We start from the raw sequence: 26967 nt of genomic DNA, 5'->3' as shown, positions 1-26967 counted from the left end.
CGGCGAGCCGGCCGGCTGCGCGGAGTCTGCCCGGCGCCTCACGCCCCACCCCGCTCAGTTCCCGACTCCCAGCGGCCTCCAGACCCTGGTTCCGACACCCGCTGTCCTCGCTGGACTGCCTTGATTCTGGAGTCCGTAAAAGGAGCGGCCGCAGCGCTGGGCCTGGGAGGCCAGGCCGGGGCGGGGCCGCGCGCACCAGGTCCAGTGCTGACCCCCGGGCCCAGCGCCCTCCTGACCGGCCGAGTGCCTGAGGGGAGACGCACCCCACTTTCCCCCACGGTGCAGGCGGGGGCATGAAATGCCGCCTCTTCCTGGAAGCCCTCTGAACAGACAGTTCTTTATTTTATCTCTATTTCCTGGAGTTCGTGTCAATCCATAGTCTTTAAATGTCCAGTGAAGGTTCAGCTTTGTGTCCCTCCCCTGGGGCACCCTGCGATCGCCTGTGCGGGTGCCTAGAGTCCGGTGGTACACACGCTATCCTCCGGCTCAGCTGAGGCCTCCCGAGGCCGCTGAGGCTGAATGACCTACAGGTAACCAGCTGGGCTTTTCTGAGCATCGGATTAGTCTCTCTTGGAAGAACAGAGCAGGTGATGCTGCGCTGATCCCCTTAAAGCGCTTATACACAGAGCAAGCTGGGGTGGGCCTTGCCTCTTCCTGGAGGGGGCTGGTGATTGTGTAATAGGGTGCCAACCTTCCCAGATCAGTCTCCCTCTCAAGGATTAGCATTGAGGGTGGTGAGGCACCGGGTTATACTCAAGACCCAGTGCTGGGCTAAAGCCTACCTCCACGTACCTCCTTTTCTATTAGCATCTCGGGCAGCCACCTCCCGGTGACTCAGGCTGGCCCAGACACCCGTGGGACCAGCTGCCCAGAGCGACTTCTGCCAGCCCCTTTTGCAAAACAGGCTCCTTCGAAACTTCTCAGCCCTCAAAGTCTGATTTACAACAACAACAACAACAAAAAGCATCAGCCTGTACTGTGGTATAAGCCTATAACCCAAGTATTTAAGAGACTGAAACAGGAAGACCACTTGAGCCCAGAAGTTGGAGGACAGCCTAGAAAATATAGTTAGACCTTGTCTTAAAAAAAAAAAAAAAAAAGGGGGCTGGGAAGGTGGCTCAGTGGTAGAGCACTTGCCTGAGGCCCTGGGTTCGACTCATCAGCTCCACATAAGCAAAAAGAAAAAAGCCGGAAGTGGCACTGTGGCTCAAGTAGTAGAGCGCTATCCTTGAGCTGAAAAGCTGAGGGACAGCTCCCAAGCCCAGAGTTCAGGCCCCACGACCGGACCCAAAAAAAAAAAAAGCTTGGTGTTACATGCCTGTAATTCCACTACTTGGGAGTCTGAGGTAGGAGGGTGGTGAGTTCAAGGCCAGCCTGAGCTACACATGGATGATCTAGTCTCAAAAGAGAACTGGGCTGGGAGTGTGGCTTAGTGGTAGAGTGCTTACCTAGCATGTGTGAAGCCCGGGTTGGATCCCTCAGTACCACATACACAGAAAAAAGCTGGAAGTGGTGTTGTGGCTCATATAGTAGAGTGCCAGCCTTGATCAAAAGAAGCTCATGGACAGTGCCCAGGCCCTGAGTTCAAGCCCCAGGACTGGCAAAAAAAGAAAAAGGAGAAGGACTGGAGATGTAGCTCAGTGGTAAAGCAATTGCCTATAGCATGCACAAGGCCTTGGGTTCAATCCCCCCAGCCCTAAAAGAAGAAAGCAAGCCAAAAACTAAAACAAAAAGGCATTTAAAATCACACTTCTAATAAATGTAATGTGTTACTGAATTCTGTGGTGCAGGGAAAGTCCGAACGGGGTTCCTTTCGTGCCACAACCTCAGCATGTGTAAAATAGGAGACTAAAATTGCTCCCTCCTCTCAGGCAGGAGCACTGCCTGGGAGAATGAATGTGCACAAGCACACATCTGAATGATTTTGTTTTTGTCTTTTTATGTTTTGCCAGTCTTGGGACTTGAACTCAGGACCTGGGCACTGTCTGTGAGTTTCTTTTGCTCAAGGCTAGCACTCTACCACATGAGCCACAGCGCTATTTCTGGCTTTTTCTGTGTATGTGGTACTGAGGAATCGAACCTAGGGCTTCACCTGTGCTAGGCAAGCACTCTACCACTAAGCCACCTTCCCAGCCCAATGTTTTACAGTTTTCAAGACAGCTGCCAGGACCAAAAGAAGGCCTCTGGAGAGGGTTCAGGAACCACACAAACCCCAGGTCACAGAGGCGGAGGCCTGTGATCCCAGGGGTCAGAACCAAAGCTCTGGGCCCAGGGAACTCTGGGAACCGTGTCCAGCTGTTGGATTCACAGGATCCCCTCCCTCCAGGCTCGGCGGGCCCCGTGGGCCCCCGTGTGTCCATTGGCTGCAACAGCACCTCGGACTTCAGGGTAGGGGGTGGGGGCAGAGCCTGAGGGGACCACAGACTGCATAAAGTGACAACAAAACAAACAGGGGAAATCACGTCAGCTGGGAAGGAGGTGGGCGCTTCTGAAGACTGGCCACATTCTGCTCTGGTGGCTAAGTATTTGCTCTGCTGTGCATTTGTGGGTGTGCTTCTCAGAGTCTGTAGTTCACACTTGCTGAGGTTTCAGTGAACTGGTGGGTGGGTGGGGAGAAGGGGGTCAAGCCTTGCACCAGGCCAGGGCCTGGGGAACGCCCAGGCAGGTGTGGCCGGGGCAGACCAGCGAAGCTGAAGCTCAGGCCGGGCTAAAGGGCTGTCCAGAGGGAGGTGGCGTGGGGGCAGAGCGGGGGTGGGAGGCCAGGCGACAGCTCACAGCTGCGGGTGCAGAAGGCGTCTGCCCCCAGGCGCCTCGTCCCCCCTCCAGCTGTCCCCCCAGTTCCCACCCTCACAGGGGCCCAGCAGCTGGCTGAGAATCCTTTGACACCGGCAGTGCCATTTTAGGCAGTATACTTCCTGAGCCTCTGTCCTACACTTCCACAAACCCAGCTGTCACTTTGTCTTCGGTCCCAATCCAGCCCCTCAGAGTGGCTCAGAGCCTGACCCATGTCCTCTTTTTTTTTTTTTAATGGGGCTTGAACTCTAGGTCTGGGCGCTGTCCCTCAGCCTTTTAGCTCAAGACAAGCGCTCTACCACTTGAGCCACAGTGCCACTTCCGGTTTCCTGGTGACTAATCGGAGATAAGAGTCTCATGGACTTTCCTGCCTGGGCTGGCTTTGAACTATGATCCTCAAATCAGCTAGGATTACAGGCCTGAGCCCCTGGCACCCAGCATGACCCGTGTCCTCATTAGGCCACCGTACCTGATAGCCCAGGCCAGGGCTCTGCCTTGGGCTTTCTAGGCACCCAGGTCTTGTGCTCTCGGGCTGACCCAGCCTGGGTGGAACTGGGTGTGGGTGAGCTGAGGGCTTGGCTGTGCTGGGGGTGAGAATGGTGATTTGCTGCTCTTAAGCGGCTGTTGAGTTAGCCCTGGCTGTCTGGCATTTTCCACAGGTCCATGCCAGCACCCCGGCAGCCTGGCAGTGGCTAAGCAAGCACTCGGCCTGTACCTCCCGTGTAGCCCCTCTGAGTCTCCCTGTCTGCCTCTTCCCGGCCAAGCTTTCCTGACATCCCGTGCATGATTCCCTCCATGGCTGTACTCCTGGGCCCCCAGGCTGTGTAGGAAGGCCCTGGCTAGTATCTCAGGTCTCAAGGCACCTGGCTTGTAGCCGGCACCGAGTAGGCCGAGCCCCTAAGAACAGGGTGCTGTGAAATCTCAGCTACTCAGGAGGCTGGGGTCTAAGGATCATGGTTCGAAGTAAGCAGGTTAAGTCTGTGAAACTCTTATCTCCAATTAGCCAGCAAAAAGCACGAAGTGGAGTTCAACTGAGCGAAATAGCTCAGGGACAGTGCCCAAGCCCTGAGTTCAAGACCCAGTATCTGCACCATGAAACAGACAACAACAACAAAAAACTACCCAATGAGTAGACTTGGCCTTTTGGATTGCGTGGGTTCAGCCTCCATCCACTTAGGAGTCACAGCCTCCACATGAATGCTTTCCCTCTGCCTCTCTTATCCCCCCCCCCCGTGAAACAAGGATGTCTTTATAGCCCCTGCCCGAGGGGCTCGTACCATCACCCCTCACCGCACCCCTTAAAGGAGGGACGTCCAGGAAGGCTGGGTTCCTGCCCAGGGTGCCAAGCCAGATCAAGTAGGCATCTGAACTTCTCTTCAACCCAGCGCCAAGCCTGATGACCCCCAGGAAACTCAGCTGCCTTGGTGGGGAGGTGGGGAGACCAGGAAGCCATGGCCGTGGCCAAGGGGCAAGCGCAGGTGGGCTGGCAGGAAGGCCCCCCCAGCCGTCCTGGGCTCCGGCAGCAGCTGGGGGTAGGAGCCACCCCTGTGTCCCTCGCAGTGACCACTGGGAAATCCAACCTCCTGGCTGTGGGGCAGAGAAGGAGGCTGCACACTGGGCGCTGGACTGCAGGGGGTCAGCAGAGGGGCGTCCTGCAAAGCTGGGGGGGGCTGGGCGCCGGTGGCTCACCCCCGCCATCCTAGCTACTCAGGAGGCTGAGATCTGAGAATCACGGTTCAAAGCCAACCCGGGCAGGAAAATCTGTGAGACTCTTATCTCCAATAAACCAGCAGCAAATCAGAAGTGGGACTGTGGCTGAAGTGGTAGAGTGCTCGCCTTGAGCTGAAGAACTGAGAACAGCACCCAGGCCCAGAGTTCAAACCCCACGACTGACAAAAAGGAAAAGAAAGAAAAGGTGGGTGAGGGGTGCCCTGGACCTGGCTGTGCACATAACTGTGGGTTTGAGTTCTTTTTTTTGGGGGGGTCCAGTCGTGGGGCCTGAACTCTGGGCCTGGGCGCTGTCCCTCAGCTCTTCAGCTCAGGGCTAGCACTCTACCACTTGAGCCACAGCACCACTTCCGGCTTTTTGCTTATGTGGTGCTGAGGAATCGGACCCAGGGCCTCATGCATGCAAGGCAAGTGCTCTACCACTGAGCCACCTTCCCAGCCCCTGGGTTTGAGTTCTTGTGTGGGGGGAGAGATGACAGCAATTGGGTACAGCTGCTGGGGAGGCGGAGCCAGGAGGGAGGTGAGGTGTGGTGTGAGGGGGCTGGCCGTGGAATGAGGGGGGCTGGCATTAGCCCTCCCATATGCTGGTGGCTGGGCTGGCCTGTAGATGTAGTGGACTCAGGGGTTCCACACCAAGACTGGCTCTGTCCCTCACTGAAAGTGTTTTTTTTTTTGGTTGGTCGTGGGGCTTGAACTCTGGGCCTGGGCGCTGTCCCTCAGCTCTTCAGCTCAAAGTGAGCCCTCTACCACTTGAGCCACAGCGCCCCTTCTGGTTCCTGGTGGACTTTCCTGCCTGGGCTGGCTTTGAACTGGGATTGTCAGATTTCAGCCTCCCGGGTAGCTAGGATGACAGGCGTGAGCCACCGGTGCCCGGCTACTGAAGGTGTTTTCTAGACCCTTACTCTGCCTTCCTCAGCCAACAGCTCCTGGAGGCGCAGCAGACAGGCAGGGTGGGGGCCTTCTGGACTTGGACCCAGGGGCTGGGGGCTGAGTCGGTGCTAGCTGCAGCCAGCTCCGTGGGGGTCCGCAGACTCTCCTTGGGTCTGGAGAGGCCTGGCGCCTGTCTAGACCCCCCTACCCCAGCTTTCCTCTTCCTCCCTGCCTGCCAGACCCCCTGCACACAGCCTGGCTCCAGGCCCCTCCACCTTCCCCCAAAGTGTGAGGGCTGCGCCCAGACCCCAAGCACCACTCTGCAGCCAGCCCCCACCCATCCCAAGCAGCACACCCTGAGTCTGTACACTTTCAAGAACAACAGGACTCTTGGACAGCCTGAGTACAAGGTGATCCATCGGCGTGTGTGTGTGTGCGTGTGTGTGTGTGTGTGTGTGTGTGTGCGCGCATTGCTCATGGGAGGAGACGCATGACTCGGGTTGAAGGCTTGGGGTTTCTCAGAGCCCATCCTGCCCATCCAGGACAAAAGGCCTGTCTCCTGTGTGGTCCAGGAGATGTTGGGATCAGACGGGATCCCTGAGGACAGCCTGCACCTGTCAGACAGCTTCTGATCTTCCCTGGCCTCTGCAGCTCCCCGCTGTCTCCCTGCATAGCACAGTAACTCTTTCTGAGCTCAGTGCCAGTGACGCCCACACGTTTCTGGCCCTGGCTCCCACTCTATCTCTCTCCAGCTGTGTTTGGGCTGGGCCTGGGGTGCCAGCGTGCCCCTTGCCAGCTGCTGAGGGGACATCTGAGCCCTCCAGGCCTGGCGCCAGGGCCCGATCACTGACGGGTGGAGGAGCCCTGGGAGGGAGGGACAGGTGGAGGCCCTCTCTTAGCTGTCAGCACCCATGATGGATGAGGAGTATGCAGAGAGGAGGTCCGGGAGGCCAGACGACTTCCCTGCTGCTGGGGAAGGTGGGGAACTGGCCTCCTGGGGTCTATAGGCAGAAAGCCCCTCACGGCTGGGGGGCCCGGGTGAGGGCCCCCACTAACAGGGGTGTTTAAAAACCCAAAGGCTGCCCAGCCCTCCCATTCCTGCTGGCGTCATGGGCACCTGGGCCTGCACAGCCTTTCTGCTGCTCTGCCTGACTCCTGACAGCCAGCAAGGCGGTGAGGGCAGGAGGCGGGGCCGAGGCAGCTGAGGGGCTGGGGGGGGGGTGTCACACAGCATGGACCAGACGCTGGGCTTCCAGATCCAGAGAAAGTTGGGTCATGGGGGGCCTGGGCTGGGGATTTCAGACAGGGAGCGCTCGGGGTCCTGAAGAGATGGGCCCCTCAGCTTCTGAGGCCTAGTCCTGAGCGGCATACCTCGCTTCCCCAGGGCTGCCCCCAATCTCTCCTGGCCTGGGACAAGGTAAGCCCTTCCTCTGGACACCTGGGGTCCCGGAGGATCTTGGAGCTCGCTGGGCCTATCCTGGACGTTCCTCGGCCCCGGGACCCTGTCTCCTAACCGTCAATCCACTTACTGGTAGGGAGGACAGATGGAAGGGGTCCGAGCTGGTGCTGAGCCCCATGACTGACAAAAAAACAAAACAAAAAAGAATCAGCAGGGAGAGGTGTGGGCTGTGATGAAGAGGGGTGAATGGACTCTGCCCTCGACCCCCTGGGGTACAGTTGAGATGCCTTTCTCTGTGCTACCTTCAGACTACACACCTGGTCTGTCCTCACCCCTCCTGTGACCAGTGGGGAAACTGAGGCCCAGAGAGGGAAGGTGGCTTGCACACTTGACCCTTCTTGACACTCCTGAGTTCTTCCCTTCTCCCCCCACCCCCCCAGTCCCCCAAAAGCTAAACTTCTCATTTCCCTCCCCCCAGGCTATGGCTCCCCCAGCCGTCTTGGAGCAGGTGAGGGCAGAAGGGGGGAGTCTGGGGCAGGGAGTGGGGTACTTCTGGTCTCTCTCCCCCACAAAGGGGGAGCAGGGCAGCAGCAGTTATCATGGGGGCCATGGGCCGGGTGTGGAGATGCAGATTTGTAAACCCGGAAACAGGGGAGGCAGAGATCCGGAGGACTGGGGTTCCAAGCCAGCCTGGGCAAAATGTTATCACGACCCTATCTCCACCAACAAGCCAGACATGATGATTCACATCTGTAATTCCAGCTATGTGAGAAGCAAGGGTAGGAGGCTCTGTCTGCGGCCATCTAGGATAAAAATGCACGATCCTACGTGAAAAATAAGGAAGCAAGAAAGGGCTGGGGGAATGGAGGGTAGAGCGCCTGCCTAGCAAGCTCCAGGTCATGAGTTCAAATCCCAGCACCGAGAAGAGAGAGGAAAAGAAACACAGGGGGTCCTGTGTGGCCTCCACATGTCCTCCAGGCACACTGGGCCCCAGAAGTCAGGGGAGCCCTGTCCCCTCACACTCCTCCTCCTGTCCCCCAGGATTCAGAAATGGAAATGGTCTGGGAGCCCAACTAGGTGAGACTGGGGGGGGGCAGAGCACCCAGGAGGGAGGGTCAGGGCCCAGGTGTCCTCTCCCTCCCCCCACCCCCAGCCTCAGAGGGGAGGGACGGGACCACTGAAGGCTGGAGGGAGGTAGGGAGCCCTGTGGGTTTGCTGGGTTCTGGCTGAGGAATCTAAGGCCCCTGTGGGGCCCCACACCTCCCCGCCTCTCCCCCTCTCCCCTCAGGCCTTCCGGCTCAGAATGGCTATGGAGGAGGTAAAGAGCAGCCAAGGGAAGCCTAGAACCAGGATGGGGGGGGGACCCCTCAGCCCCGGGGCTGACCCTTGTCTCGTCTGCAGGTGTTGCGGCAGGAGTGAAGCCTCAGAAGACAGGTGAGTCCCCTGGGACCCTGCCCCGGCGCCCTCACCCCTCCCTGACTGCCCTTCCCTGTCTGCGCAGGCTTTGGGCACAGGCATGGCGGCGGGCCGGAGGCGGCGGCCTTCCCCGGAGCTGCCCTGCAGCCAGGTGGGGCGCTGGCAGAGGTGGGGGGGCCCTGAGGAGGGCAGACTGGGGACTCCATGAAGGGGGACGGGACGGAGATGGGGGGTTCTGGTGCTGGGTTTGGGGAAGAGACAAAAGCCCCGGACACCCCCTAGTGCTCCCCTCAGACCCCCCTGCTCAGAATGGCTGTGAAACGAGGTGCCCCGAGGAGGCTGGGTCCTCTGGCATCCCCATAGCTCCTCCACCTCTCTCCCCAGGGTTTGGAGGGGGTCCGAAGCCCCAGAAACCAGGTAGGTGTCCGCCGTGTGCCTGTCCCTCTGTCCCTGTGTCCCTCTGAAGTCCTAGCCGCCTGCTCATTCTTCCATCGACTCTGTCCCCCAGGACAGGGAGCAGGGCCTTTCCCAGGGCCGGGACTGCAGCCAGGTGAGGCCGGCGGGAACACCCAGGGGCCTGGGGCTGCTTCTGGAGGGAGGACAGGGGTTCAGCCTCCCATGTCTTCTAGACCTGCCCATTTCTATCTGTGTCCCCCACCCAGGCCTGTCCACCCCATGGCTTAGCACCCACCACAGTCTCCCCAGGTTTTGAGGGCAGAACTAGTTTGGGCGTCAGTACTTTTCCAGGGATGGGGAGTCCTGGCAGTGGAGAATGGCTGGGGAGGGGTCGCCCGGAGTCCGTGATAAATCTCCTTCTTTCTCATCTAGGCCTAGGTGGGAGCGTGAAACCTCAGAAGCCAGGTGAGCGGAGGCCCCGCCCCGCCCCATGCTCATCTCTACGGCTGACTCTTCCTGCCCCGGCCCTGCCTTGGTTTGCATTATGTTTGTAGAGACTGGTCCTGTGCTTGGCCTTTTGAGACATGGTCTCAGCCCTGGGCAGGAATGCTCCAGGCTGTTCTCTGGGCATATTTCTGGAGGCAAGAGCTGCCTGGGTCACAGAGGCCTGCTGTAGGGAGAATACCACATGAACTTGCACCAGCCGGGCACTGGGGCTTGAACTCTGGGCCTGGGCGCTGTCCCTCAGCTCTTCAGCACAAGACTAGCGCTCTACCACTTGAGCCACAGCGCCACTTCCCATTTCCTGGTGGTTTGTTGGAGACAAGAGTCTCGAGGACTTTCCTGCCCAGGCTGGCTTTGAACTGCCATTCACAGATGTCAGCCTCCTGAATAGTTAGGATTACAGGCGTGAGCCACCAGCGCCTGGCTGAGGATCACATTTTGAAGCCAGTCCCAGCAGGAAAGTCTGGGAGACTCACCTGCAACTGACTTAGTAGAAAGCCAGAAGTGGAGCTGTGGCTCGGGTGGTAGAGCACCAGCCTAAAAAATTGAGAACAGTGCCCAGGCCCTGAGTTCCAGGACCTGGTACGTGCATGCGCGCGCGCGCACACACACACACACACACACACACACTCACACTCACACGAAGCTGTGTAGACTACTGTCTAGACTACCATGACCTGGTCTCATACCAGCCAGGCTCCAGCTTCTGCCTCTCTCTTTCCTCGCAGCCCCTGCACCTCAGAACGGCCATGGACCAGGTAGGAGAAGGGGGGCATGTGTGAGGGTTTGGGGCTCTGCGGAGCTTGGTCCCCATCCTTTCCTCCGGCATGGGAGGAGGTGGGAAACCTCACAGCAGTGGTCCCGTCCACACCTTGCGTGGCGAGGCCTGGCCTGACCCTGCTCCTTCCTGTCTGACTCCCAAAGGCAACGGGCACGGGATGCAAGCCCCGGCCTTCCCCGGAGGCAGAGCCCAGCCAGGTGAGAGCGCCTCACCCAGGTGGCGAGGCCGAAACCGGGGAGGGGGAGGATCTAGGGGAGGCCAGAGGCCATCTCTAGAAGGGGACTGAGGACTTGCTCGTGGCTCAGCCTCTCCGGGTCTCCACTCAGGCTTGGGGGCTGGCAGGGAGCCCCAGACACCATGTGTTGTGGTCCCAACCACGGGTGGGCTTGTGCTTCGAAGTCCGCTCTTGGTCTGTTCACACCCCACTTTCCCTCCAGGACTCAGCAATGGAAACGGCCTGGGGGTCCAGCCAGGTGAGGGCAGCCCCCAGCCCTCCCCGCCGCCCCCAGGGTCTACCCCTGTGCCAGGCTGGGCTTGAAAGCTCAGTCCATGGGCTGAGAACGAAAGGTCCAATCGAAGGCCTCGATCAGGACTGAAAGGGAACTCACAAGGCTGGCGGGCAGGCCCAAGGGGCCGGATGAGGGAGACACGGAGAACATGCACACTCCCTGTCCCCCTCCCGCCCCTCCCACCCCATCCGGTCCTGCAGTGCCAATCGGTGTAGAGGGTGTGAGGGTGGAGGGGGCAGCCCAGGGCTGTTTCCAGGGGATACCCAAAGATGGACCCTCACCTGTTCATCTCTCCCCCAGGCTTTGGAGGGGGCAGAAAACCCCAGAAGCCAGGTGAGGTCCTCCTGGTATCATCTTCCTGCAGTCTGCCTGTGCATCTCCTGGACCCAGATTCCCCCTTTGACCCCCTTTTGCTCTGTCTCCCCAGGGCTGGGGAATGGGAACGGGATGGGGGCCGGTGCCCTCCTCAGAGCTGGAACTCCACCAGGTGAGGCCTGGGTTCTGAGTGGGCGGGGCTCCCGGGGCGGAGGCGCTGATAGGCCAGCCTGACAGGCTCTCCTTCTGGGCGCTGTCCCTCAGCTCTTCAGCTCAAGGCAAGCGCTCTGCCACTTGAGCCACAGCACCACGTCTGGTTTTCTAGTGGTTTATTGGAGATAAGAGTCTCATGGACTTTCCTGCCCGGGCTGGCTTTGAACCGCAATCTTCAGATCTCAGCCTCCTGAGTAGCTAGGGTGACAGGTGTGAGCCACCGGCGCCCAGCACCCCCCCCTCCCCTTTTTTAAGACAGTTTCACTCCATAGCTCAGGCTGGCCTGGACACAGCCATTCTCCTGCCTTTACCTCCCAAGTTCAGGAATTACAGGTCTAGCGAGTGTTGGTGAAGTAGAAGGCTGTCTTCCTCACTGGTTGTGACATCCAAGGACCTGGCAGCTAGATGTGGCATCCAGGGCTCCCAAGAGGGAGGTGAAGGCCAGGAGTCACCACCTTCCTGGGAGTCCAGTCAAGAGAGCGAGCGGCAGGGAGAAGGGGGGAAGGCCAGAGAGGGCGGGGTCAGCAGAGCCAGTGGGGGAGGGGAGGGGCAGAGGTCGGAAGAAGTCATTGTCCACCATGTGGGCAGGATTTGGCTACTCAGGGACCGGCTCCTTTGGGGCAGACAGGGAGAAGGGCAGAGCCCGTGACCACCAGCCGGAGTTCAGAGCCCCTTCCTTTCCCTCCCTAGGCCCTGCCTCTCAGAATGGCTACGGACCAGGTAAGGACAGAGCTGGGTTTGAGGGAGGCTTGGAGATGGGGACCCCAGGTCCCTCACCTGCTCCCTGTCTCCTTCCCAGGATACGGAGGAGGCATGAAGCCCCAGAAACCAGGTGAGCCCCCTCCCCTCACCCACACCCCTCTGCCTCTGTGCCCCAGGATTTGGGAGCAGGAATGGGCTTGGAGCCCAGCCAGGTAGGAGTGCCGTCTGGGGGTTCGGCATGCCTACAGCCCCGTCCCTCCCCAGCCTCAGAGGAGGGGGCTTGGGGAGGGAGTCTCAGAATGCCTGACCCTCAAGCCCCTGGGGGTGACACCTGGCGTGGGTCCCTCCTTTCCCCTGCCTTCCCCCTCCTCCCCTCCCCCACACATCCTCATCCTCAGAATAGCTGCAAAAGGTGCTTGGAGCTCTGACCATACACCCCATCACGCCTCCCTCCCTCTCCACAGGGACTGGGGTGCCTCCCCTGCTCCCCTTTGCCTCCCATGCTTTGAGTCTGTTTGAGAGACACCCCCTACCCCCACACTCCCGTCTCCGAGCTGCCTCCTCCTGAACCCCACCCCCCCTCATGCCTCTCCCCCTCCCCCAGGATACAGTCACGGGAATGGACTGGGAGCCTGGCCAGGTGTGTGTGGCTGGCCCAGGGGCCTGGGCAGGTGGAGGGCTGGAGTCTGGGGGTTCCGGCGGCTGCCCCACCCACAATGGCCTCTCTCTGCCTCGCTCCAGGCCTAGGAGTGGGCATGCGGCCTCAGGGGCCAGGTGAGAGGCTGGCCCGTGTCCCTACGTCCCCGCTGCCCCTGTGCATGGGGGGGGGGCTGTGCCCGGCTCTGAGGAGAAGCCTTTGCTTCATGGTGAATGGAAGCTGAGGGGCAAAGGGGCCCATGGGGGGCTGGGGACCCCGCGAGCCCCCCTAGACAGGGCTGCAGCTTCTTCCTCACCTCCCCACAGCTCCTACCACGCGGAATGGCTACGGCCCAGGTAGGGGCAGAGTCCGGGGTCTGAGGACCCCCAGAGGTGGGGAGCTCCTCACCCTTCGCCCCTTACCTTCTCCCTCTCTCCTGCAGGCTATGGAGGGGACACGAAGCCCCAGAAACCAGGTGAGCCCTGTGTCTGCTGTGTCCCCAGCCCTGAGCCCTGCCCCCCCACGCCCTCCCTCTGTGCTGCCAGGACCTGGGCCCGGGCTGGGCGTGCAGACAGATGAGAGGCGCTGCGGGGGGGGGGACCGCACCCCTGCGTGCGCACCCCAGGTGTCTCTGGTACCCCAGGTTTCTGGTTGACCCTTTTCTTCTCCACCTAAGCCAGGGCTCCTTTTGGGGAGGGAGTGGCCCGGTCTGAGCCCCCCTCCTTGCCCCCCACTCCTACCAGAACCGAAAAACGCCCTTGTGCCTCTCAGCCTCTTGCTGTGCGCCACTTGCCCTGCAGTGCCCGTTGGTGGTGGGAGGCTGGGGGGCCCGGACGGGGTCCGAGAAGGCATCGTGGGCTGCCAACCTACTCGCCAGCGCTTCTCTAAGGCACTGGGGAGGGCACAACACCCCAGAAACTCCCTACTACCCCTAAAAGCCCCTCCCTTCCCAACCCCACTCTGTCTCCGCAGGGCACAGGACCGGGCTGGGAGCCGGGGCCTTCGCTGATGCGGGCGCTCAGCCAGGTGAGCGGGCGCAGTGCGGGAGGCGGCAGGGGCCAGGGCACCACGGGCAGAGGCGGACCTGGCGGACGGGAGGGGTGCACCTGCCTGTCACCCCCCATCTTTCTCCAGGCCTGGGACGGGGCACAAAACCTCCCAAACCAGGTGAGTTCCACTCGGTCCTTCTTCCTGCCTGCGCTGGTATCTCCCCAGGGGACCTGGCCTGCTTGCCCTCCCTCCCAGGGCCCATGCCAGGGCACGGCCGGGGGCTCAGCCGAGGAGAACGTGGGGTGTGCCGAGGCCCGGGCTGTCTCCCCCAGGGCCTGGAAGGGGGTGGGAGGACCCCACATCTCATCTCTTCTGCATCCTCGCATCCTGCCCCTCGCTTCCCCACTCTTCTCCAGGTTATGCCAATGGGAATGGGCTGGCGGCCCAGCCAGGTGAGGCCGCTGAGACCAGGCTGGTGGACCAGGAGGGAGGAGGGGGTGGCTGGAAGGTGGAGGATGCCCCCCCCCGCCCGCCACTGCCTACTTGTCCTCCCCTGCAAGGGTTGCAGGCTGTAGCTTAGCGGACCAGGGCCCCCTGGCAGCCTGGGGCTCACTCCCCACACCTTGCCTCCCGCCCCCCATTCAGGGCCTTGCCATCGGGGGGTCATCCCCCGGCTGCTCCCCAGGCCTCCCACTCCAGCTGTCCCTTCAGAAAAAGTGGGTGGCTGGGGCCTGAAATCCCAGCCCCCTCCCGCAGTACAGAACGGCCAGTTCCCAGGTGAGTGTGGAGTGGGGGGTTGGGGGAGGGCACTGGAGGCCCTGGCCCGGGAGGGGCTGGGCCCGGCCCCCTGGCCACCCCGCCATGTCACTCTACACCGAGGCTCAGAGACGACAGTGCCCTCCGGCAGGGTAGTTCTACGGCAGGCTTCAGCCCTGTGTGGGCTCACTCCTGTCCCCCAACTTTTTTCCTAGCACCAACCCCGGCTGTCCAGTGGGGACCGAAACCTCAGAAAGCAGGTGTGAGTCTGTCCGTTGCCAGGCCCCGTATCTCAGAGGGACAAGCCCTTGCTTGTCTCCATGTGAGACTACAGTCCCTCCGCTGTGGGGCTGTCTCAGCGGCTCAGCTGTCCTAGGAAGTTCCTCCCAGAGTTGACCCTTAATTTCTCTTGCTGTCTCCTAAGCTTTCTTTTTCTAGTCTCTACTCTGTGGATAGGGGCAGCCCCTTACATTCATTCTCGGCCTCTAAGGAGCCAGAGGAGGTCTCCATCCTCTAGCACTCACCTCCACACCCTTCACAGGTTACCAGCCTCCCAATGGTTACCGACCAGGGGCAGAACCGGGTGAGAATGTTTCTCCTGCTCTTCCTTCTCCCTCCACCCCAGGAAAAGGCCTGGCAAAGCTGGGGCCATCTCTGACCCACGGTCTCCTCTCTTCCCAGGCTTTGGTGGTGGCCTCAGGCTGCAGAAAGTCGGTGAGCCCTGCTAGATGGCCAGCTCAGGCTCAGGCTGACATCTCCACCATGGCACGCCCCTCTTCAGCTCCATTTTTCCATCTCTTTTCTTACTTATATAACATACATTTGCTACTCAGTCAGCTGTTATGGTGGCTGCAGCCCCACGCCCTCAGAAGATGGTAGAATGGTCTGAGCCAGGGGGAAAGAAAGCAGGCTCAGAAATTGTCTAAGGGGATGAAATCCTGGAGGTGGTGGCAGGGCGGGTAGTTGGAAAGGCAAGTGGGAGAGTGATTCAGGTGGAGGGGGCAGCCTCTGAGGCCACCTTAAAGTTGCCTCTGAACATGGAGTCGGGTGGGCGGTACATCCTGTCACTACTGCCGGTCCTCTGGCCTTCCATGCGCCATTTTCTCCTCTCCCCTACAGGTTTTAATTATGGGACTGGAGCTCTGGGAGCTGGGCTTTTCCCTGAGACCCGCCCACCACCAGGTACCTGGTGGGCTAACATGGGGGTGAGGGGAGGCCAGGGAGACTCCCGTCATCTCTGATCTGCTTTCCTCCTCCAGCATTCCCTGGGCTCACTGGCTTTCGGAACGGTGAGTTAGAAGGGACGTGGCCAGAGACCGAACAGAAATAAGTAGGATCTCTTACAAAATATAGAGAGGAGGTTCTTGGGTACTCTAAAGTCATACCTCCAGGTTCTGGAGGAGCTGGGGCCTCCCAAGTGTCTAGCATGGGGGGGGTGCAGAGTGGCCAATGTCCACTGTCCCCCACAGGTCTGCCACCACAGGCCTCTCCCTGGCCAGCCCTCCGGCCCTGGGAGACTGGCATGAAGCCAGGATACAGATATGCAGGAGTTGGGAGTCAGCCAGGTAATGGGGTGTATGTGGAAGGGTGGGGTGTGGTCGAGGAGAAATCAGGGTTCTGAGTCCAGGTCCACCCCACGTCCCTGTGGAGAGGGAGGGTCAGAACTCTTGGCAGAGAAAATGGAGGGAAGGAGGCAGGAGGGAAGAGGCACAGGTGGGTGCCAGCCTGAATGCTGGACAAACACAGGCAGAGGAGAGCAGGTCATGGAGCTCAGTCCTTCCTTCTTCCCAGGACCATATGGTCAGCTGGGGCCAGAGCTGGGTCTGGGGCCCTTTGGTGAGTGTGAAATCTGCTGGTACTCAAGGGGGAAGTTGGGTAGGCAGAAGTTATCTGGTGATCCAGGAGCCCCTGATTTGTTTTCTGTACAATAGGGGACCCTGAGGTGAAGCCAGGTGCCAGTAGCCATCTGGAAAATGCCTATGAAGGTGAGAAGGAACACATGATCCACCAATGCCATTGTCCCCGCCCCCCCCAGCTGCACATTCCCAGTGTTTGTGGGACAGCAAACTCTCAAACTAGAGTGTGAACTCTGACCAGAGGCAGGACTCAGCGGGGCCCTGCTCTCCCGAGTGCTCACTCACTCTACCTCTTCCTAGGCTGATACCCTCTTGGAAAATAATGAGCACTGGAGCCAGTCCTCTGCCCATCCTCCAGGCCTCGGCATCACCGCCTGGCACCCAGGGCAAAGAAGGCGGGACCTGGGAACTTAGTCTCTGGCGCTGCCTGGTGTGGGGTCTCCCTCTGGCTGAAGTATTAATAAATGCAGTGTGCTTCTTTGATCGCCTCGGGGTGCCTCGGAGGTGCTGGCTGGGGTATGAAGATAGCAGGGGCTGGCAGCAACCACTCAGCATCTCGTTCATTCATTCAACAAACACCAACGTGGTGGTGTGCCAGGGCCCAGGTGGGAGGGAGACAGTGAGAACTCAACAAACTCAACATCTGTTCTCAGGCACGCACTCACCTTGGCCTCCGGAGTGGGTAGGATCACAGGCGTACCTGACACACAGTGTACTTGATCAGATTCCCTCCGTCGCTTTCCCTCGTCTCCCTCCACTTCCCCTGCGCCCAGTCTCTGCCATCTGTCATTTACAATCCTTAGGAACTTCAAGTGCTGTCCACTGTCCACAAACGCGGCTCCAGAACTGTGTGGTCTTTTCTATAAGACAACTGGAATGAAAACTCAGTTATCTTACAGAAACCTTGATTTATAAGGTTATAAGGGTCACTAAGGGTAAACAGCAACCAAAGCAGGGCCGCCCGGGCTCCAGGCGGTACCCCACCCGGCCAGGTGGGGGCGCACACCGCGCGTGCACCCAGCCGGCTCTCAGCAACCGGAGGGACGCAGAGACCCGCACCGCGCGGGGCGGGAGCACGTGACGGAAGCGCGCTGCTGCTTCTGATTGGCTGCTAAGGATAGCTGGGGGGGGGAAACGACAGGCGCACTGGCTCCTGATTGGCTGGAGCATCCAGTCAGGCGCCTCCAATTGGCTGGGGTGGTGCCGGTGGCGCCGGGCCTCCGCGTCCCCGGCCCGAGGTCGCGGAAAGCGGTGCCGATAGGGCCCTGGGGCGGCCGGCGGCGGCCAACTGGCTACGGGGCTGCCCCGCTCGCGCTCGCACCCGCGGTTCTCCCGCGCGCACCCCCGGCTGAGCCGGACCCGCGGGTCGCTGCCGCCCTCCCCGCCGCCCGGGCCGTCCCTGCCGCACCCCCCGCTGCCGGGGCTCCCGGCCGGCCTGACCGCGGGCCCCCCGCCGCCCTCGGCGCTCGCCCAGGCCGAGCTGCCGCCGCTGCCCGCGCTGCCGCTGCGGCCCGAGCTGCTGGCTCCGTGGGGGCCCCTCGCCCACCTGGCGCTGCCGGAGCTGCCGCCCGAGGCCTGCGCGCCCGCGCCGCCCCGCGCCGCCCTCGCCCTGCAGGGCCTGCCGCGCCTGCCCGCGCCCGCGCCGCCGCCCGCGCACCTGCCGCTGCCGCCGCTGCCCGAGGCCGCCGCCGCCGCCGCGCCGCTGCCCGTGGGCGCGCGCGGCCGCCCGCCGCTGCTGGGCGAGGCCTCCCCGCGGCCGCTGCCGCCGCTGCCCGCGCGGCCCGCGCCCTGCGGCCCGCTGGCGCCGCCCGCGCCCCGCGCGCCCTGGCCGCGCCCCGCGCTCCCGCCGCCGCCCCCGTACTTCTTCCTGTGGCCGCCCAGCTGACCTCGGGGCCTCCCGACCACCGGGCAGCGCGGGGTGAGTAGGGAGCCCGAGGTGGCACCCCCAGATTCAGATCACGGGCCCGAGCCCGGCTGCGGGGTCAGGGAGGCGCCCGGGTTTGGGGGTGTGGGGGGGAAACCTCAAGTCTGACAAGGTCGTTTTAAGATGAAGGGGCCGGCGAGCCGTGGTCTGCGGCGCATGCCTGTCACCCTGGCTGCCCGGGAGGCTTAGAGCTGAAGATCGCAGTTCGAAGCCAACCTGAGCACCAAGCCGACGACACTCATAGTCTTAAGTGAACCACCATAAAGCCGGAAGTGGAGCCGCGGCTCAAGTGGTAGATCATTGACGTGGAGCGGAAAAAGCTTAGGGACAGCGCCCAGGCCCTGAGTTCAAACCCCAGGACTGGAAGGGAAAGCAAAAACAAAATGGGGCTTTCTTCCATTTCCGTTTGCTGCAGTCCATCCCAGTGCTCAGGACACGTGGAAGGAAACCGGGATCGAGAAGATGAAGTCGGGCCCCAGTGGCTCACCGGCCTGTTCCCAGCTCCTCTGGAGGCGAAGCTCTGAGGAGGGTGATTTGAAGTCAGCCAGAGCAGAAAAGTCTGTGAGACTCTTATCTCCAATTAACCACCAGAAAGAAAAGAAAAGAAAAAAATGGAAGTGGTGCTGTGGCCAAAGCGGTAGAGTGCTAGCTTTGAGTGGAAATAGCTCAGGGACAGGGCCCAGACCCAGAGTTCAAGACCCAATGACCCCTAAGAAAGGAAAGAAGATGCAGTTTCGGTGGCATGCATCAGCCAGCATCCACAGGTCTAATGTCCCTTTACAAAGGGTCTGGATGTCATGAAGGCCTTTTTCTCCTTATGTTCGGAAACGCTGACCTTCCTTCTCAGCTGAAACCCATCCTGGGGCCTGCTGTGCCTCGTGAGCGTTGATAGACAGTCGATACTGGGCCAATGGCTGTGAAGTCATCCCTTGGACAGGAAAGCTCCGGGGCCTCCATGGAAACTCCTGTCTCCAGCCTTTTACTGGCCTTCCACCCCCACACTGCCAGTTTCTGTGCAGCCAGTACACTTCGATATAAAGTTCTCTTTGTTCCCCTGGTGGCCTGGGCTCAGGTAACCAGGCGGATGCCAGCTCCCGGGCTCTTCTGCAGCCGCTCGGGAGTAGTATCAGGAAGCCAACCTCGACCTTGGGGGACCTCTGAGATCCTGGGACCCACCAGCAAGAAGGGTAGTATATGAGTTTTCTGTGACCACAGTTACCAAATTACAAGCACTGAGTGGCCTAAGACAACAGAATTTTTTTTTCTCTTACAGTTCTGGATGTCAGAAATACAGAGTGAAGGCTTGGCAGGCGCTGCTTCCTCTGTGAGTACTAGGGAAGGGCCCTGTGATGGCTTTGGGCCACCCTTGGCTTGTGACTGTAACACTCTGGTCTCTGCCCCTCTCACAGGCTTCTTCTCTGGGTCCATTCCCATTTTGCCTGGTTCTCTCTCACAAGGACCTTTGCCGTTGCTCCTGGCACACTCCGTCCACACCGATTTTGTCTGAAGAGCCTTCATTTTGTACCAGATGAGGTCACATTCCCAGGGTCCACCTGGATTGTGGGCGCCGCACAGTCCATAGAGGAGGTGTCCTCTCCCTTGTGGGGCTGGCTCATCTTCCTGTCAACCCAGAATTTCCTGTGAACAGGGCATGCTCGTGCTCCGCTGCAATCTGGACATTCAGGAGACTAAGATGGAAGATTCTAAGAGTTCACGGCCAGCCTGAAAAAGAAAAAGAAGCTAGGTGCCCGTGGCTCACCCCTGTAGTGCTAGCTACTCAAGAGGCTGAAATCGGAGGATCATGGTTTGAAGCCAGCCAGGGCAGGAAAGTCTGTGAGACTCTTATCTCCAGTTCACTCAAAAAAAAAAAAAAAAAAGCCAGAAATGGAGTAGTGGCTCAAGTGGTAGAGTGCTAGCCTTGAGCACAAAAGCTCAAGGACAGTGCCCAGGCCCTGAATTCACTCACACACACACACTCACACAGAAGAAAGAAAGAAAAAGAAGGAAAGAAAGAAGGAAAAAGAGCTTCTGGTGTCGTAGGCCCTGCCCCTCACTGAGCTGGGACCTTGGGTACCCCTAGAGCCATTTCTTGGGCAGGGGCCCCTGCAGCTGATCTGACGAGCAGAAGAAAATGAAGTGCCTGTCCTTCCCCACTGCTTGGCCTGCTGCCTGCCCACCTTCCCCCCTCAGCTCAGTCAGTCAAGGAGGGACAAAGAATGTCCTCTGAAAAGACCGGAGCCCCGCCCCCAAGCTGGGAAGCTGATGGTTACCACTGATAATAAAGTTAATTGTTACCCAGTCCAAGGGCCCGTCCGTGTTTTCAAGTGAAACTGCCCTTAGGATTTTAACAAAGTACCTGCCTGACTCCATCCCTACAGTGATGCCCCAAATGTAAGGTGCTCACCTAAGAAAGAGGCCCTGGGGGTGGGGCGGGGCTTCCAACGCCACACCCAAGAGACACCTGCACAGGGCACGTGTGACCGGCCCAGGGTGGTCCTGGGTGAGAGTCCAGCCTGCTGCCTACTACTAAAGGAAAGCCAAGGGCACTGTGCTCTGTCTGCCTGGGATGCAGACAGAGTGGAGATGGCCTGTCTCTGACCATCAGGTTCACAGCAAGGGAATGGAGCGGGGAGGGGAGGCTCTGCGGGGGGCGGGGCCTTGGGCCGCGGAGACCTGGGACCCGAGGGAATCCCAGTTCCCACAGCACCCGCCGGCGGGGCCTGCGGGCCTCACCTGAATATTTCAGAGGGTTGGGAGGTTAGAGCTCTGCTCCTCCTCAGGTGAACCTGGGCCTCGGTGCACCTGCAGGCCGAGCGCCGGCTGCCCCGGGGCGCTCCCTGTCCTCGGGCTGGGCCGCACTTTCCCCTCCAGAAGAAGGGGGTGACTCCAGGCTGGTAGCGAGCTGTTTTCTCCTTCCAGCCAGCCCCTCTGTCCTCCCAGACCACACAAAGAGAAGTTATTTTGTTATTCCCCGAATTTCCCACCAGGTTGGCTTGCTCTGGGGAGGGGCTCCCCCCCCCACCTCTTTCCGGCCCCCGGAGGGAGGGGTGGGGATCGCTAAATGCTCCTCCACGCCCCACCTCTCCATATCAATGGCATTCCAGACGCTATCAATTCCCCTGCTAGGTCCTATCTTAACCCTTTGGTTCCCAACACCTAACTAGGTTAGGTCTGGCTAAGTTGGACTGGACCCTAAAAGAGAGAACGTCCCAGCCAGGCCCCCGGGAAATTGAAGGCCCCATTTGGCGGACTCGAGCCTTGGGCCACCTGAGGGCCAGTCTGGCTGGAGGTGACCACGAGCGAGGGGTCCCCGTCACCCAGCACACGCCTTCCTGTGGCCTGCGGGTTCCGCCCCGCCACAGTAGCTGTTTCTGCTTTGTCTGTGGTGAGCGCTCCACATTTGGGGGAGTCTTTTGGACAGTGCTTTATTGTGTGTCTGCAGCCGCTACCTGGTCTAGTGGGGGTCTAGTGGGCTGCCCAGCCCCCACCTCCCCACACACACCGCACGACGGCCAAGCAAGCACCTGTCCCAGTTTCCCTGGGACCCGGGACTCTACATCCATCTGGGAATGTCCCGGGCCAGGATGGGGTGAGTAGGTCACTGTGAGCCTAGCGGGGAGACTGTTGGGTTGGGACAGCAGTGTGTGTGTGTGGGGGAGACAGCAGTGTGTGTGTGTGTGTGTGTGTGTGTGTTGGTGGGCCCTTCGAGAGACCCAGGCTTTGCCTCCCAGGCCAGATACCTGCCCAAACCTGTGTGGCGGGATTCCTGGTAGCCCCTGGAAGGTCGCTGGGGAAGCCCACGGACAGCCTGGCTCTATTTGCTCTTCTTCTCAGCCCCCCTGCGCTCCCCCAGCACCTGTGAAATCCAAGCCCCAGGAGCTGGATGAGCTGGCCAAACACAACCTCGGAGGAGGCCATCCACGCCTCTGGCCTGGCTGGGGGATGGGCCCCAGGCCAGCCCCAGGTTCAGGTGGAGCCCCTCCCTGCGGGGAGCCTCAAGATCGGGGTGGAGGACGCCCCAACCCACTCCACCTTCCAGACAAGCGCCCCCCGTTTTTGGTGGGGGAAGTCCTCCAACACACTCCCATCCCTGGGTTCCATCCGAATAATCCCAGAACCAGAGATTTTACAAAGTCCTGGGGTACACGGTGGGGGGTGGCTCTCAGACCTGCCCCATAGCTGTGTGGTGGCCGTGTCAGCCCTGGAGGTCAGGCTGGAGGTCAGCTGGGCCTTTGAGGGCCTCCTCTCCGTGAAACACGAAACACGTTCCCTTTCAGATAATTACAGTCGCCACTAGTCTAGGTCTTAGCAACCAGGAATGGGCCTCGGGAAGTTCACAGACCCCCAATGAGAACCGCTGCGGGAATATGTTTCTCTGGAGCTTGTGAGCACCTTGAGGGGTCTCAAAGGGGTCTCCACTTCAAGGGGCCTTGGCTTTCTACGATGCTCCCTGCTAGAGGGCTGGGGGCTTGAGCCATGATTTGTGTGACTGTCAGACTGCGCCCTGCAGGGGAGTTACAGCTTCCCAGAGGGTCTCCCCTGGTGATCCAGGCCGTCTGTCTCCATCGCCTAAGAGCCAGGTCTGAGGCTGCACCTGGACCTGGGGTCCCTGTTTCCCCCTTCCTGACCCCAGGCCCCTGTGTGCCCTCCCACACAACAGTTTCTTCATTTCCTGGCCTCTCGGGACTACCGGCTCAGTCCAGCCCCCTCCCCCCAGTTTCTGCAGTGGGGGAAGGGCAGGCACACCTGAGCTGGGGGGGGGCAGTTTTCTAGGCCGTCACCAGAGCGATGCCACCCGAGCTGGGCGCCAGGCACCTGTTGCCCGGGGAACTGTGCGGGCGGGGCCGTCTCCCGGGAGCCGCTGGGCCACTGAGCTGAGACGGGAGGCAGATCAGATTCCAGGCTCCTGGGGCAAGGTGGGGCTCTGAGAAGGGGTGCAATGCGGCAGAAGCTGGGGCGTCATGGAAGGGGGTGGGGAGGGGGGCAGGGCGAAGGTGGCAGGGGACAGGGGCAGGTTCAGGCCCAGGCCTTGTCTGCCTTCAGCATCCAGACCGGATTCATTGTCTTCCCGCCTTCCCTGTGTCTCAGCTCATCCCTTTCTCCTATGAGCCAAGACGTTCCTCCCCTGGCCCTGCCTGAGCTCAGGGCCCCCCCACTGACCCTCAGGGCACCCCAATCCACGCGCCCAAGGCCCCTCCTCCTCATCCCTCAGGTCCTACCACCCAATCACAGCCCCGGCCTTGCTCCACGCCTCCCCTGCCTGAGTCTTAAAACCCCCGCCACCTGCAGCAGGTGCCACAGAGGCCCCGTGGCACCACAAAGGGCACGCTGCCCAGCCAGCACCCGCGCCGGCGCCAGCCAGCACAAAGGACGGAGCCCGCCCCGGCCGCACAGCAGGTTGGAGGGTCCAGAAGGGTCTAGTGACTCCATGGACACTTAACCAGAGCCGTCCATGGGTGATCGGTCCCCACGCGGACACGAGCCACCCAGCCCAGGAGGATCTAGAGACCAGCGTGGATTCAGTGAGTACCAACTACCTGGAGGCCCACAGATGTGAGGACTGTCCCGGCCCCAAGCCAGCACCAAGAGTCCCCCCAGCCTGCGCTGCGCTTGTCACCCCTGCTCCCAGTCAACCAGGCTGCCCGGGGCTGAGAAGATCTAACCCCCCCAAATGGCTTCAACTGGCCTTGAGCTTCTGGGCATGACCCTGGCGGTGCTGGGCTGGCTCGGGACCCTGGTGTCCTGCGCCCTGCCCCTGTGGAAGGTGACCGCCTTCATCGGCAACAGCATCGTGGTGGCCCAGGTCGTGTGGGAGGGGCTGTGGATGTCCTGCGTGGTGCAGAGCACCGGCCAGATGCAGTGTAAGGTGTACGACTCGCTCCTGGCGCTGCCCCAGGACCTGCAGGCCGCCAGGGCCCTCTGCGTCGTCGCCCTCCTGCTGGCGCTGCTGGGCCTGTTGGTGGCCATTACGGGCGCCCAGTGCACCACCTGCGTGGAGGATGAGGGCGCCAAGGCCCGCATCGTGCTCACCGCCGGGGTCATCCTCCTCCTGGCGGGCATCCTGGTGCTCATCCCGGTCTGCTGGACAGCCCACGCCATCATCCAGGACTTCTACAACCCTCTGGTGGCCGAGGCCCTCAAGAGGGAGCTGGGGGCCTCCCTCTACCTGGGCTGGGCGGCAGCGGCCCTGCTCATGCTAGGTGGGGGGCTCTTGTGCTGCACATGCCCCCCACCCCAGATTGAGCGGCCCCGTGGACCCAGGCTGGGGTACTCCATCCCCTCCCGCTCAGGGGCCTCAGGGCTGGACAAGAGGGACTACGTGTGAGGATGAAGCCTTCTCCAGGAGCCCCAACCTCCCGCGTGGCCTCCGCGTGGCCTCGGCGCGACCGTTCTCCTTCTACTACCAGCCCTGCTCCCCAGGGAAGCGGCACGGGCTCGTCCAGGACTGGCACGGCTCGGCCACCTCGTCAGTGGCCCCGGTGCTGAAGGCAGGAAAGCTTGGGTGCGCTGCCCCCCCACCCTCTTCTGCCGTGTGGCTGGAACAGAACTGTATGGAAGCTTCTGGCCCTGGGAACCTGGGCTTTTAACCCAAAGGGTAAAAGCTGTTTGCCCTCCCTGCCCTGAAATTCACTGGAACACCACTGCCATCAAGAGGCCCAGGCTGCCCGGCTGTCCAGCTCCCCACCCCCACCCCCCACCCCCAGAATAAAAGAGCATTTGTAACCAGCCTCCCTGCCTCCCTCTGCGGCTCCAGGTCCTACTCTGTAGATGGTCTCGCTGAGGCGGGGTGAGGCTGGGCAGGGCAAGGGTCAATCACCTGCGCACCATCTCCCCAGTGGAGAATCCCGCCCCCACACACAACAAAGGCGTATTTAAAAAAATGCTTTATTTAGTAAAACCTTGTGTAGGTGGTGAATGGGTGAAATGCGTGCGTCAAGGTGAGGTTGGGGGCGGGGTGTATATCACAAGCGGGACCTGACTCAGGATGGGGCCGTGGGGACCAGATTTGGGGGCCAGGGGTGGAGAGTTCTTGGGTGACTGATGGCCTCTCCTAACAGGCCTGAGGAGAGGCCTGATGGCAAAGGGTGTGGTCACCTTTACCGGTTTGGGGGGGCAGCAGAGGCTGCCTCTGGGACAAGGCCATCTGGTGGCCACAAAGGCAGAACTGCAAGCAGCCTTTGTGCCGGCTCCACAGCTCACTCCTGTTGGCTTTCCAAGATGGTGATGATGTCCGCGGCAAAGAAAGATCCAGAAACTCAAAAGCACCGTTTGATTCCGTTAAAAAAGGTGAGAAAGGCTAAGAGGAGAAGGTGGGGGGGGGATTCTCTCCCATCTTGGTTCAATTGTTGAGTGGGTTTAAAAAGATTATCCCTGCCCATAAAAGCAGACACTCAAACCCAGAGAGTATTAAGAGCCAACACCCAAGGTGCTGAGGGCCTCATCGCGGTGGCTGATCTCAGAGGCCAACGGAGGTCAGACGTAATTCTTGGTGGGGTACTCAGAGGGCCCCCGAGGCGGGGAATGGGGGGCCGACGTGGAGTAGCGGGCCATGTAATGATTGGCAACCGGGGACCCTCCTGAGGGGCACGTGCAGCACAGGAGCCCCCCACCCAGCAGCAGAAGGCCAGAGGCAGCCCAGCCCAGGTAGAGGGAGGCCCCCAGCTCGCGCTTTTGAGCTTCAGCCACCAGGGGGTTATAGAAGTCCTGGATGATGGCGTGAGCTGTCCAGCAGACTGGGATGAGGGTCAGGATGCCTGAGAGGACAAAGATGATCCCAGAGGTCAGCACCAGACGGGCCTTGGAGTTCTTGTCATCCACACAGGTGGTACACTTGGCGCCGGCGAGGTAGATCAGCAGGCCGAACAGGGACAAGAGCAGCGTGATGACGCAGAGGGCCCTGGCAGCCTGCAGGTCCTGGGGCAGCGCCAGGAGCGAGTCGTACACCTTACACTGCATCTGGCCGGTGCTCTGCACCACGCAGGACATCCACAGCCCCTCCCACACGATCTGGGCCACCACGATGCTGTTGCCGATGAAGGCGGTCACCTTCCACATGGGCAGGGCGCAGGACACCAGGGCCTTTATCCAGCCCAGCAATGTCAGGACAATTCCCAGGATTTGCAGACCAGAAGACGCCATAGTGAGGTGCAGAGGCTGCACTGCGGGGGGGGGGGCAAAAACAAACAAGTGTTCGGCCTAGACAACAAACGACTAGCCAGCTTTGGTTCCATCACCAGGACACCAAGAGCTTGTATCCTGAAGTCTGTCTGTCTGTCTTGGAATACAGGAGATAAACATCCTCTACACATCATTTTTGGGTGGACAAGCCAGGCTTTTAATCAACGCCCCCCTGGTGAAATGACAGGCACTGATTTATCCCAGTGAATAATCAAAGGACAGAGGTGATAGCGTAAAGCTCTCACTCACAGAGCGCGGTGCGTGGACACAGGTACTTTTCAACTCACTTCGTGTAGCAGCAGAAAGGAATGGAAAGACAGCGGAATTCCCAAAGGCAGAGTGGAGATCCTGCTCTCCCTCCCCACCCAAGGCAAGGCCCAAACCGAATTGCTCTCAGATCGCGTACACCTTGAGTCCCAGCAAGGCCCCGCCCGCACCACAGCCATCTCCTCCCTGACCAGGCAGGTGTCTGGGTTCTTCACCTGGGAGGCACCTGCCAGCCAGGCCTGGAGGGACAGGAGAGAAGAGACACTCAAACCCCCAAGCAGTTCCTTCCTCAAAGCCACCTGCTGACTCGTGGCCTCCGCCCCGGGCCGAGGAACAGGTCCTCAAGGTTTGGGGTATTGTTGAGCACTTCAGACCGAAGGTCTCAGGACGCATCTTTGCCAGGAGAAGCTAAACTGGCGGGGGTGTGTTCCGTGTCTCTCCTGCGCCCCCTCATCCCGTCGGAGAGGACAGGGGACCAGCTCGGCCCCTGGCCCGCTGGAGACCGCCATTACCCTTGGCTTTTCCTGAAGGGTTTGGGCCTAGGCCCGGGGCAGCCCGGCAGTGGCCGGTGGGCGGTTCCTGACTTCCTCCTCTCTTACCCTCCGGCCCCGGAGGCCGGGCTTATGGTCTCGGGGGACCCTCGCCCCCCCACCTCCCTGTACCCCCGACGGAGAGGCCCAGCTGGGTCCCCGGCGCCGCGGTGGAACCGTCCTCTCCGGGCCCGCGGGGCGCC

General features: G+C 60.7%; 3 protein-coding genes across 3 annotated transcripts; 2 read left to right on the top strand and 1 right to left on the bottom strand.

The window, feature by feature from the left end:
• Positions 1-6500: 6500 nt before the first annotated feature.
• Positions 6501-17750, top strand: LOC105981884 (basic proline-rich protein-like). The gene is made up of 31 exons (XM_013011234.1): positions 6501-6564; positions 6776-6808; positions 7269-7298; positions 7832-7867; positions 8079-8108; positions 8192-8224; positions 8292-8357; positions 8591-8623; positions 9035-9067; positions 9835-9864; positions 10031-10084; positions 10325-10360; positions 10697-10729; positions 10824-10883; positions 11615-11644; positions 11724-11756; positions 11803-11838; positions 12590-12619; positions 12706-12738; positions 13007-13152; positions 13236-13302; positions 13398-13430; positions 13670-13705; positions 13899-14030; positions 14551-14592; positions 14691-14723; positions 15129-15191; positions 15269-15298; positions 15479-15574; positions 15941-16059; positions 17127-17750. Exons 1-31 carry the CDS (start codon positions 6501-6503, stop codon positions 17748-17750), a joined length of 2154 nt encoding a protein of 717 aa, XP_012866688.1.
• Positions 17751-23112: 5362 nt separating this feature from the next.
• Positions 23113-24490, top strand: Cldn9 (claudin 9). Its single transcript, XM_013011465.1, has one exon. It carries the CDS (start codon positions 23461-23463, stop codon positions 24112-24114), a length of 654 nt encoding a protein of 217 aa, XP_012866919.1. The 5' UTR covers positions 23113-23460; the 3' UTR covers positions 24115-24490.
• Positions 24491-25262: 772 nt separating this feature from the next.
• Positions 25263-25928, bottom strand: Cldn6 (claudin 6). Its single transcript, XM_013011486.1, has one exon. It carries the CDS (start codon positions 25926-25928, stop codon positions 25263-25265), a length of 666 nt encoding a protein of 221 aa, XP_012866940.1.
• Between the last annotated feature and the right edge of the window lie 1039 nt (positions 25929-26967).

The sequence above is a fragment of the Dipodomys ordii genome, unplaced genomic scaffold, assembly GCF_000151885.1.
Source record: "Dipodomys ordii isolate 6190 unplaced genomic scaffold, Dord_2.0 Scaffold14, whole genome shotgun sequence".
In the NCBI taxonomy this organism is placed as follows: domain Eukaryota; kingdom Metazoa; phylum Chordata; class Mammalia; order Rodentia; family Heteromyidae; genus Dipodomys; species Dipodomys ordii.
The sequence above is the reverse complement of the archived record's forward strand: the minus strand, read 5'-3'. Positions and strand labels throughout refer to the sequence as shown.

Coding starts and splice junctions, on each gene's coding strand:
- LOC105981884 (XM_013011234.1), top strand. CDS start 6,501: ATGGGCACCTGGGCCTGCACAGCCTTTCTGCTGCTCTGCCTGACTCCT. Junction 8,225..8,291: donor AGTGAAGCCTCAGAAGACAG/GTGAGTCCCCTG, acceptor CTGTCTGCGCAG/GCTTTGGGCACAGGCATGGC. Junction 14,031..14,550: donor ACAGAACGGCCAGTTCCCAG/GTGAGTGTGGAG, acceptor CACCCTTCACAG/GTTACCAGCCTCCCAATGGT.
- Cldn9 (XM_013011465.1), top strand. CDS start 23,461: ATGGCTTCAACTGGCCTTGAGCTTCTGGGCATGACCCTGGCGGTGCTG.
- Cldn6 (XM_013011486.1), bottom strand. CDS start 25,928: ATGGCGTCTTCTGGTCTGCAAATCCTGGGAATTGTCCTGACATTGCTG.